General features: G+C 28.9%; 2 protein-coding genes and 1 long non-coding RNA gene across 3 annotated transcripts; 2 read left to right on the top strand and 1 right to left on the bottom strand.

The window, feature by feature from the left end:
* Positions 1-591: 591 nt before the first annotated feature.
* Positions 592-5,546, bottom strand: LOC107993669 (uncharacterized). The gene is made up of 4 exons (XM_017050209.3): positions 5,157-5,546; positions 3,811-3,891; positions 2,767-3,656; positions 592-1,329 (listed from the first exon to the last, which is right to left on the bottom strand). The coding sequence occupies exons 1-4, from the start codon at positions 5,199-5,201 to the stop codon at positions 948-950; spliced, it is 1,398 nt and encodes a 465-aa protein (XP_016905698.2). The 5' UTR covers positions 5,202-5,546; the 3' UTR covers positions 592-947.
* Positions 5,547-5,675: 129 nt separating this feature from the next.
* LOC133666478 (uncharacterized) lies at positions 5,676-6,020 on the top strand. The gene is made up of 2 exons (XR_009830673.1): positions 5,676-5,915; positions 5,986-6,020. It is a non-coding gene; the product is annotated as an uncharacterized LOC133666478 (long non-coding RNA).
* A 3,142-nt stretch (positions 6,021-9,162) lies between these two features.
* Positions 9,163-12,057, top strand: LOC107993653 (uncharacterized). Its single transcript, XM_017050179.3, has 3 exons — positions 9,163-9,479; positions 9,881-10,000; positions 11,234-12,057. The coding sequence occupies exons 1-3, from the start codon at positions 9,318-9,320 to the stop codon at positions 11,591-11,593; spliced, it is 642 nt and encodes a 213-aa protein (XP_016905668.1). The 5' UTR covers positions 9,163-9,317; the 3' UTR covers positions 11,594-12,057.
* The last annotated feature ends 393 nt before the right edge of the window (positions 12,058-12,450 follow it).

A 12,450-nucleotide genomic window follows, 5' to 3' on the forward strand; every position in this document is an offset into this window, starting at 1 on the left:
GATGCAATATATAGTGCAATTCTTTAGAATGACATTATCTCAAAAACTTTGTATGAGTCAATATCATAATGATGATGCATTACCAAAAAAATCGGTTGTGAATCAACTTCATTGTATTCAAAATTATTGAATCACTTTTAAATTTCTGTGGTTTTGAATAATTTAGTCAAAATTTTGAAAGAATGTTATTCTAGGAATATTTTATTTGTACTAATTATATTGGAATATGCCTGGAAAATGTTTTATTAAATTTTCTTATTTCTTAAGACAATTTTTTCTCCAATACTTTTTAAGGATATAATATTTAAAATAATTATTTTAAGATCATTTAAAAATTATTTAAATGTTGTTTAATGCTCAAAAAATATTTGAAAAAGATATGAATTCAATCAAGACCATTTCAAAATCATTAGAATGTTACTATAAAGATAGTTTCAAGATTAATAAAAGTAATTTTACGAGTATTAAGAATCATTCCAAAGACATTTGAAGATCATTTCAATGATATACTAGGTTAAATCAGAGGTCATTCAAGAGTTTTTATATAATCACATTAACTTAAAACAATAGTTATCATTGAATCGACCAATCCACTATGTATAAAAGTTTTATTGAATCATTAATTATACAGAAAGAAAATAATAATTTTATTTCCACCGTGTATTATCAACGCTCGAAATCAACTGTCGAAGAAAGTGTAATCTAAATTTCAACAGGTAATTCAAATAATTACTTAATTCTATTTAAAATTTTCAACAATTTCCAATTCCAATAATCCGTAATAAAATTTTCAAATCAAAACGAGTATTACTACTAGACGTTCCACTTTATTCGATCAATCTCTACGCTACGGAATATCAATTTTCCCTTCAAAATAACAAATCCTTAAATCAACGTATCGAATTAATCGTGGACGCGTGTGAATCGATCATATCTAATATCTAGGATTACGGGGAATAACGCAAAGGCAACACAGCTCTTAGATCCTTGTTGAGCATGCTCGAAGGGTTGTCGAGATCTCGAACAGCCTGTGACGCCCTCATTCTCGCGTCTTCCCTGGTCAACTCGTTTCGTTCCAACACCTTGGAAAGAATCTTCTTCATCTGTGGCCCTATACCCCCCTCGGCCGAAGTTTCCAAAGTATTGAGAACCTCGTCGGAATATCCGGTATATTTGCCAAATCCCTGTTTTCTAGCATCCTTGCTCAACGAGTCGTAAAGATTTGCAAGTTGTTGAAGAGTGGCACTGGGTGGTACTTTGGAACGTCTTAGATAGCTGGTCAAGCTCGGCCTTGGAACTTGGGTCACCTTCTCGCCCAGACGTGTAAACCTGAAGAGAAATGGTTAAAAAATTAATTGATAAGATAAATTTTTGTTTTTATTAGTTTTTCTGTTCATTTGTTCGAGTTATCTTTTACCTTTCGTTATCTAATTTTTGGTTAGTTTATTTCACAGAAGAATTTCTTTATATCGTCTTTGATTTAATTTATTTAATACGTTTTTTGGGATTTTGTTATTTTTTTTTTTTTAATTATTGTAAAGGATTTTTATTAATTTATTCATGTTGCTTATTTAAATTTCGTTCATTGATTTATTTTGAAAAATTGAAAATATTCAGCGTCATTGCTGTTCAATTTATATTGATTAATTTAATTAAATTATCTTATCTTTACTTATCTCCATTTTATGAAATGATCAATTATAAATTTTTTAATTTTAAAGTAACGGAAGAAAAACAGCATGTTTAATCGGATTATTATTCGAAATTCTAAAGGTAACGGAGAAATTTCATTGAATACACACCTTTTAGTTTTATAACGAGTTGATATAGCATTTATACTCGAAGTAATCACTGCTGTTTATGTATACATTTAGTTAGATAAAGTTTCTAATGAGACTCGAATCGATATCTCAACTGAATACTGAACAGTAATATTCTTGTTGCGGTTGGCTCACTCTACTATTTATCTACTTCGTATCAAGTTCGAAATAAACATTAATGAAAATTTATCTCGCTTGTAAATATTATTTATAATAGATCCAAATATTATATCAAATCGAATTTACTATATTTACACAACAAAAAAATGATAAATAATATTATATACGAGATTTGATAAAAATATCTGAATTGTAAATTCAATTTAAATTAATTTAATCCGATAAATGACATAATTGTCGATTATCTTTTTAAATAATGATTTTTCAATATTTAGACGTTTTTACAAATAATTCAATTTTATCCTAGAAATAATAATGCTATTTATTTTTACCTTTTTTTAAGCTATTAATTTCTTTCTCTAATTTCATTTTTCTACATTAAGAAGTTAATTAAAGAAATGCTTTTTTCTAAAAAAATTAAATAGAATATAAAAAAATAATTTAAAATCGATGTCTAGGAATATTTATAAGAAAAGTTCCCAATAGTTGAAAATATTTCGACGTAGATGCAGTATATAAAAAGCGAATTTTTTCCATTATACAAAACATAATTAAAAAATATAGAAATAATAAACAATTTATCTAAAATATCTAAAATAAATGAAATCCACATGATTTGCACTATGACACCTATGAAAATTCATATTTTTATGAATACAATTAAAAAAAAAATAATAAATCTAGATATAAATTTTAAATATTAATCCATTAAACATCCCAACAAGTATTTTAATTTCTTCAATTAATTACATCTTTCTGTAGACTTGTGTATCTTCCATATTCCCTCATTCTCAAAAAAGGATAATCTGGCCGACAAAAACCTTACCTATTCTCGTCACTCTCCTCCTCGGCCCTCTCCATTTTCTCCACCGAAACTCCCACGATGCTTTTCGACTCCTCGAACAGTTCTTCATCCACGAATTTCGACGTGGTAGGTTTCAAGATCTCGTAGACACCTTGGACCACGCTGTCGATCGTCGGCTCTTTCTTCTCGTCATGTTTCCCAATGATCGTCACTCGATCCGAATCGGCAGCATTAGCCAACGCTGTCGTCACTTCCACCCTCGTTTCCGCATCGATCGAGGAAATCCATTCGTGATTTTCCTCCTCAACTTCTTGATTCGTTTCTTCCACGGCATGCACCTCTTCCGGTTTCTCGTAATTCGTTTCCGGCGTCGCGTAGTTCGCTTCTGGGGTTTCCTCGTTCAACTCTGGCGATTCTTCTACTCCCGTGCGATCCTCCGTCGATTCTACAGGTTTCGCCGTTGCGTCCTTCGATGTTCCTTCCATTTTGTCCATTTTTGTTTCGCTCGCTTTCTTCTCGCCCGCTTCATCGCTCGACGTCCCCTCAATTTTGGAACCTTTCGAAGTCTCTTCGACTCTTGATCCCTCCACTTCGTCCGTCGATGCCTCGTCCACTTTCGCTTCTTCCGTTTCTTCCTCGATCTTGGAGTCTACCGGTCTGTTTTCCGGGGGTTGTTGGGACGTTTGCTCCTCCTTGTTTCTCGACGAGTCTTCCGAGTTGGATTCTTCCTCCTCCGCGTTCGACTCCTCTTGAGTTATCGTGACCGAGGTGGAAGAATCTTGAGACGTTGTTTGTTGATCTTGATCTGTGAGGGTGATCGGCGAGGTCGAGGGACTTGCTGTGTTGGTCGAGCTGTGTATAATCTCTTCTGATTGGAGGAGTTTCAATTGCTCGACAGCGTGGAATATCACCTGTGCAAGATAGAAACAGATTCCTTTGGTGGGATTACGATTGATTAGATAAGTGTATACAGAATTTTTAAGATTATATTTGATCTGATATACGTTATTTTTTTTTTTTTATAGGTTGAACGAAGCTTTCTTTTCGAATGATGATGATACTCACTTGCATAGCTGCAGGAAGATAGGAATCCGAGTAAACTGGCTTCGAGAAGGCAGGTGGGTTTCTTAGAATTCCACAAAGAGCCTAAAGCAGAAAATTATAATTATCATAATATACATAATTTTTAAAAAATTATAGAAAGGAAAATCATAATCTTGATTCTCTCGAAAATTTTTATTGCTTAATAATTTTTATTTAGGAATATAGATAGTACTTGTGCTTGAAATCTTAACAACCGTTTTATTTTTAGTAAAATTTCACTTGGATTACAGTTAACAATCTTAAATTATATGTATTTTTTCATGAAACATATATTATTTGGAACTAAATGAGAGCCTGAGAAGACAGCAAAGAATTATTTAAAGAAAATATTGGTGACAAAAGGTTAAGAATCGCTGCTTTAAAGGATAATTAAGAGGAAGGAAAAGTTGTCGTGGCAGAAAATCGTCGGCCACGATTCTTGAGAACGGTAGAACGACACAAGAGGCGGCTTAAACTTTGGTGAAACTTCTCTCTGAGAGTTAATTAAAACTCGACCTTCTATCTATGCCAAAGTAAGTGGTAACTTTTTCCCTCCTTTTTCATCAGAATTAAAGTACAAGTTTTTGGAAAAGAAATTGAATTGTGCAACTAATGCGAATGAAATGGCTAATGAGACTTTTAAAGAGAACATCGGTATTAATTTTTGGCAATTTGTGAAATTTAATCGAAACGAATTTTTCTGATAAAGGATGTTCATTTCTCGAGAAATATTTATGACAGAAATATTGATTTGAGTCTTTTTTTGAGAAGTACACTATTAATAATATCAATAATTATATATCATTGTTTAAAATATTAACAAATATTAATTTTCAATATTATATAGTTTTAATATGATATTTTTTATAATCCACATCAATCATTTTCTTTAATTCTTAGAATTTTATTTAATAATTACAAAATTTAGAAAAATAAATTTAAATAATGTCTAAATAATTCTAATAATCATATTATAAATTGCATCAAGCATCTTAAGTCATTGAGTGTGTTTATTACATGATTTAAATTTTTCAATACGATAAATGATCCATCTTGAAGATAAAATAAAATTTTCTTTTCCAAACTCGAAAATTCATAATGTTATTCATCTAATTATTAAACAAGATGCTGAGATTCCTATTGCAAAATCTCTATAATCTCTTCACAACGTAATTAAATAAAATCTGTTATGATTGGTACTTTCGATCGACAAAAACCATTCTCCTCCTTCTCCCTTTTAAACAAAATTACTTTCCAAACTCATTCACGCGTCGGTTAACAACGATTCGCTATGAAATAATAAAATATCAGCACCGAAATCATCTCACCTGTCGAGACAGCACGATCACCAAAAAACAATAAAAGATCTTCATATTGCCTTTTCCGGATCTCTCTCTTCGAATAATCGCTACCTTTCTCGCTCTGGAAATGTATCAACCTCTCGAATGTATCCCGAACACGAGAAACACTATTTCCAATAAGAATGTCACCACCGCGCCAGATCACAGGATCGCCATCATCAACCGATCCGGGAAAAAATCCGATTAGTCCGCGTGAGAGCGTCGTTATATCGAAACTGAAACGATCCAGACCGGTCCAGAGCGCCTGTTCCTTCGATTCGTCGATTTTCCTCGCGTGGATCAAGGTTCGCGGCCGAGCGTCGCCGAGGAACTGGTCTCGAAAAAGGCTGGTAACGGTTCCATCGCCGCGCACAGTACATTCTAAGCGTGAAAAGAGCAGAAGTGTTAATCAAGGAGGAAGAAACGAGAGGCCACGCAAGGGTTCGCGAACGCAGACGCGTGACACTTGAATTAAGTTGAGATCGGTATTCGGCTCGCGTGCGTGAACCGAGCTTGGTTTTCCGCTACGCAGCGTGGCCGAGCGTGGATTCGCTTCCTTTGGTTTCCGGTTTCAGCCGAGCAGTGGTACAATCGCACGGCTCGGACATTGGGATGGGATGGAAAATTAAGAACGATCGAAGAGAGATCGTGTCAAAATGTAGATTCGGATGTAAGATTTAAGAAGAGCGAAACGAGGAAAGAAAAGAATTATTGATGAAAATGATACGTAATAGATTCGAGCTTGAGGTGAGTAGAGGTAAGAGTGAAAAAAATAAAATAGATATGTTATATTACATTATGTAAATTTGAATTTAAGGTGACTGGAAAGAAGAATAGAATGAAAAAAAAGAATTATTGAAAGAAATTATTGCTGCAATTGTAGACTGGAATAAATGGATATATACAAATATATTCAAATTTGAAGTGGAATGATAAAATTTGTTGTAATCTTCTAGATTTGGTGTGTAAATAATAGTTTTTATATAATTAATTTTTGAAATTGAATTTTTGAGATTGATTATAATCCTTTATCCTTTATCCTTTGTTCTTTATTATTACATTATTGTAAATTAATTTTATTTTTATTTTATTTTTTCAGGAATTAATGTTATGTATAAGAAAGAATTTTGCCATTTTGTACGGCAAGAATTATTTTTTTTCTTTTGATTTATGTCAAATAATTTGCATAATGGATTCGCAAATTTTTGAATTTTGGATTTAGTTTTTTGCTACTATGTAATAATAAATTTTAGTATTCTCATTTGAAGAAAAAATTTTATTACAAAGAAATAATTCTTTTCTTGATTTTCAAAGTTCATGATCAATTTTTTATTTTGTTATAAATACAATAAATTCTATTCCTCTTTTACTTTAATTCTTTTCACAATCGACTATAATTAAAAAATTACGAAATGAGTATATTATATTTTTAAATTATTTTTAAAGTAAAAAGCAGTACTGTTGCAGTAAAATGCTTTCAAATGAGGATGGAAATTTCTAATTAGTGTGAACTGAAATTTGTTGAGTTTGCTGTTTATATATCGATTGGTTAAAATGGATCTTAACATAGATATTACGATTGCATACATAATTAATTGAAAATATTAACTTTTGTAATTATTTTATAATTCTAAATAATTCTAAATAATATTTAAAATTTCAATTAATTAAAAATTTTTTCCAGGTAAAACTCTAAAAATATTTTAATTTATAATACAAAAAACTTTGAGCATCAATTAATTCCATTCACTGTATAAATAACACTACGACTAATTTCTTAAAGATAAAAAAGAAAGAAAAAGAAAAAGAAGAAGAAGAAGAAAATATCTAATAATAATAATAATAATAATAATAATAATAATAATAATAATAATAATAATATATCATCATAATATAAATCATAAATCATCCTTGATTTATATCTCGTCGTTCTTGAAATCATGAATCTTGTTTTTTCATCATTTTAACAATGAACGATTAATTTAAATAATTTAATCAAATGTAGAACATATGTTGGAGCGAAAGTGAATCACGAAGAACAATCAAATGATTGGAACTTTCGTTCTTGGAAGGCCGCGACCTTGCACAAGGCCGTCATGACGATTTCACGAGGAGTAAATGAAAAAGGACGAGAACCAGCGGATCCTGTTCGATGACTGCACTTTCAAGGTAATTCGGTTGTGGATCCAGATTGTACGCGATAGTGAAAAGGCCGACTGGTTCTTAACACGAGTCTCTGAATCTCTATTCGTCCACTGACTATTTGTGTCTTTATTAGCATATTTGTTGAAAGTATTAAGAAGACTTCTAGGTAGTAGAATCTCTGAATTAACAGAGAGATAAAACTATTAAAAAATTTGTGTGTGTTTTTTTTAATATGTTTGTTAGAAATATTAAGAAGATTTCTAGTTATAATAGTATCTCTATTATCTTGAACTATTTGGATAAATTTTCAGATAACAGTATATAAGATAATATAGACTTTTATTAAATGAATTATTCTACATTTTGAGAAAAATGATATGCTTATTCATTCATAATAAAATTGATATTTTATAAAATTAGAGATTCTATACTTTTTAGAGAGAGTATAAATTTTTTAAGGATAAAAGAAACGTGCATTTTGCATATAATTTTCTATTTCATTCTTCTGATTTTCTTTTTTCCTATTATATGTCAATAATTGAGGATTTTCTAATATTTTATACTTTTATCAACATTGTAGCAGTTTCTAATTTCTTGAGCATTTCCGGTTTCGTTTCAATAATTGTTAATATCGACATAGAATTATCAACAGGCAGATACAATATGAATTTGTCAATTTCAAAATTTTATAAAATAAAAAGAAAGATGTTTATATTGCTGTGAGTTGTAATGTATAATTGGCATAACAAAATAATGGGTTAGTAGAAAAAATGTTAGAATATTTGGATAATGGAAGTTTTAATATATTTTATTTAAAATTATATCATGAATATTAAAAAGGAATTTAAATTTTTTTCCTTTTAAAATTTTCCTGATAAAAATAATTTATTGATACCTTTAAAATAGGTGACTTTTAATTTATTGATTTACCCGCCTAAGAAATAGTTATTTTAAATGTAATAATTTAAATATAATAATAATTGTTATTGTTAAAATTATTTTGAAAAATGTTATTTTTGAAATAGATTAATTATTTTCGGAGAAATTGTACAGAGAAATTATTTCTCTTCTTGGAAAACATCTGTACTTGGGAATATTATAAATCTCGTATTTCGCTTCAGTAAATTCATAATTTATATATATTTTAATGAGAATTTTTTTTTTTAACTTGAAAGTGGAATTTATTTTTTGTTTTTCACACTCTCATATTAATTAGCATTTTATTTACTAAAATTACTTATTTAATTACTAAAAGCTGATAAAATGAATAATATACCATTCATGCTTAGAATTTATTCTAATAAGCTTTATTCGAGATTCACTTAATTGTGGTTAGAAGGAATTTCTCTAGAATTTTTTTTAAAATTTGATCATGATTTGTTTCAATGAATGAAATTTCATTTAACAAGATATAAAAAAAGAGAAAGTAAAGTTTCATTTTTCAATTTGTAGGCGGATAATAATAAATGATAAATAATTTTAATAAATATACCTACTTATCTGAAAATTTTAGTATATAAAAATGCCTATAAATAATTTATTTATAATAAAAATAGAATAATAAAGCTAACGAAAGAGAAAAATTAAGTGATCTTATTTAATCAATTAAATTACTTAAATCTTTATAAATAAATAAATAAATATAAATTAAAATCTTGTGTATAATTAAATTTGCTTGAAAAAATATTATTGCTGAACAAATTTTATGACAATGAAAGTGAATACGTATAAAATTACATTTAAATATCATATTTTATGACACGTCCCTAAATAAGAAACAAAAATGATATTTTTTCTTCTTTTTGCTTAAGGATTTTTCAACTTTTTTAGCATCTAGAATTAACTAATTTCCGTTAATTAACAAATTGAGACGCGATAGAAAAGATTAGTCCAAGTTTCCGTGACGTGAAACTGGTATAATTTGGTAATCATAATGTTATCAATAATGTATTGAGCGTATGAGGGTACCTCCATTCGATAAGAGAAATTTTGTTCAACGGGGAAATGGTATATAGACTGTCGAATGCGGGAACGATTCACGCAGTTGCATTTCGATTATTGCACATCGTGGAAACTTACGTGAGTGCTTTCCCTCGGCGGAAGTTGGGATTGTCGAGGAAATCGATTTTGGAAACGATGTCGTCGGTTTTGATGTTGATCTTACTGGTAAATCGTATTTCTGAATTATCCGTTTCTTATTTATGTTCATTTACGTGGGATGATATTATGTGTGCACGATATATCATTGTTAGAATTTAATATATATATATATATATTTGAGTGTTCTTTTACAGAAGTTTATGGATGTATTTTATTTATAAGTGAATTTAATTTTGTAGAATATAGTATTTTGTAGCTTTTTATTTTTTTATCCAATATTTAGATTACTATCACTGTTATTTCGAAGGAATTTGATATTTGTATAATTTTTAATGCTTTCTGATATCGTGTGTTCACCAAAAGATCTATTTTATTCAAATTAATCCAGTTCAAGTGGATTTTTAATTTCATTATTTCGAAAGAACTTAATATTATTTATTTTATTTTTTCTCTTTTTGAATATTTAGATTGTTGGATCATACGCTCAGTCCCCAGATCAATCGTCTGATAAAATTGACGATGTGAAATTGACAGATACTTTGGATGAAGATTCTAATATCACATCAACGTTGAAGAACATTCAAACTGTAAGTATCGAAGGTATATAATTGATTCATTCGAGGAAGATATACATTGGAAACAGAAGCAAAATGGATACAATAGCCAAAGCACAAAGCAGTGAAGTACTTGCTATATAATACTTTGTTTGTAACAATAAAGTAAAATACTTCTGGGATTATAAATCCTGTTTTTACTTTATATGTATGTGGATTATATGTGGATTATAAAACGTGCGTAACACAAGTTTTTCATGCTTTTCGCAAGATTTACGATGGTTATTTTAAATTTTAGTTTTTTTTTAGGTTCGACAGAAAAGAATAATCCTCCTTAATCCTCGAGGAAAAGTATAAAAAAGTTTTTTAAAAATATCATATAGATTTATCCAAATTGAAATGTGATCTGATCTGATATAAAACAAAAATAACAAAAATATTTTATCATAAATTGGAGTTGTTATTTTATCATTGCAAATAAATAAAGAAATCGAATATATAATCGAAGAAACTGTAGCTCTATTATTCATTTTAATTGTAGACAATCATCTTATTTAAATAGTTATAATATATAATATTAATCCTTAATTATAAAATTATATTCCCGAATTTATACGTTTTGAAACTTTTATTAAATTATTTTTCTCAATTTAAAAAAAATTTTAATATAAATTTTATAAAAAAGGAAATCTTTAAATCGTTGATTTAATTTACATATTTCTCAATTATTTCTTAAATTAAATTATTACATTCCAAATTTTTCATTGTATATAATTAAATTGCACTCTATTATCCCAATTACAAGATTCTTCTATCTCGATAAAAAAACTTTTTGAAAAGTTCTCACGGACATCAATATTCCATCCCAATTATTAAATCAAATTTTAAAATCCAATAAAAAAAAAAGAGAATTACAATTATGCACCAAATTTTTTGCTGCATTTATTAAATTAAATTCTATCAATCCAATAAAAAGGAATCTCAATTGTACCAACCAAATTCTTCATCTCAATTTTATCAATCCAATATATAAAAGAATATTTCAAATTCCCAAATTCTTCGTTCCAATTATTAAATTTTCCAACATGATAAAAAATATTTCATCCCAAATTCTTCCATAATTTAAATTCCATCGAATAAAAAAATAAAACTCGATTACATTTCAAACGAATAGTATATTCTATATCAAGCTCTTCTTACCACTTATTCATATAAAATTATTCCATCATTAAATAGCTCTTCTAACAAACTAACATTAATTTTCAGGTTGAAACAACCACCACGTCGAAACCAAGCCTCTTCTCCTGGTTTTTCACGCCATTGGTCCAGAATCTTCAGATCGACCCTCAAACTCTTCAGAATCGTGTCATTCAGCTCAAACAGGCATTGAATAATCTTGGATTTCGGAATCAAGAGGAGGGGAAGCAATTAAGCAACGCGAATAATTTATTGAATCTCGCCAGTTTGACTGATTCCGGGTTTTACACCAACAGAGTGGAACCAGCCGGATTTTTCGGTGGAAACGGATGGTTGGCAAACAAAGGTGGACTCTTGGGCGGTCCAGGCGCCATTCTTTCAACTGGCAGCATTTTGACGGATTATCCCACCGCATACAGGCGAAAGTAGAAAGAGACGCTTTATAACTGACCTAGAAAACGGACTTAACGGATGATTTAATAAATTGTTAAATAGTTGGAAACGAATAGATGATTCTTAATGAAGAAAATGAAGAAGATATTATTAAGGGATGATATTTTTTTATTTTAATTCTTTAATTTTATTTTTTAAATCATATCTCAGTTCAATACCTCAAAGATTTTTATATTTCTAGCGTATTAATTGTTATCAAGTTTTGGAAAAGTATAATGTAAGTAGATACTTAAGAGAAGAGCATAAGCAAAATTGATTTTGTTGAATGAATAATAAATTTCAATGTTACACTTTGTATGTTTTTAATAATTACTGATGGATGATGAATACAATCATTTTCCAATTGTTTTCAAAATATTTAAAATGCTCTTCACTATCTATATTGGAAAACGTTGGATTAGAAGATGATAATAATAAATATATGAGATTATTTTAAAGTATTTGGAAGATTTTCATTTAAGAAACATTCTGAATGACTCTTTTCGAAATAAAGAAAAATCGATCAATCGTGGAAAATAAGAAGAAAAAGAAAAATCGTAAAGTGTATGTGCGAATAAAGAGATTCTTTATTTTTTTTTTCGAGAAAAATATTTTATTATTTTCAATTTTAAATATTCTATTATATTATAAAGTTTATTCCCTCTTTTGAATTTTTTTATCATTTATTCAAATTTATTTTTTATCTCTTTCCAATAAATAACACATCGAGCAAATGTTCAACTGTCGAAGTGAAAAAATTGACTGGTTTAATGAATAAGAATTACGGAAGGTAAATGTCCGATATTGATGATGAACTTAACTGAAATTTTTCATCAACATTGAAATATCGAGGA

The sequence above is a fragment of the Apis cerana genome, linkage group LG7 (assembly GCF_029169275.1).
Source record: "Apis cerana isolate GH-2021 linkage group LG7, AcerK_1.0, whole genome shotgun sequence".
Taxonomy (NCBI): Eukaryota; Metazoa; Arthropoda; class Insecta; order Hymenoptera; family Apidae; genus Apis; species Apis cerana.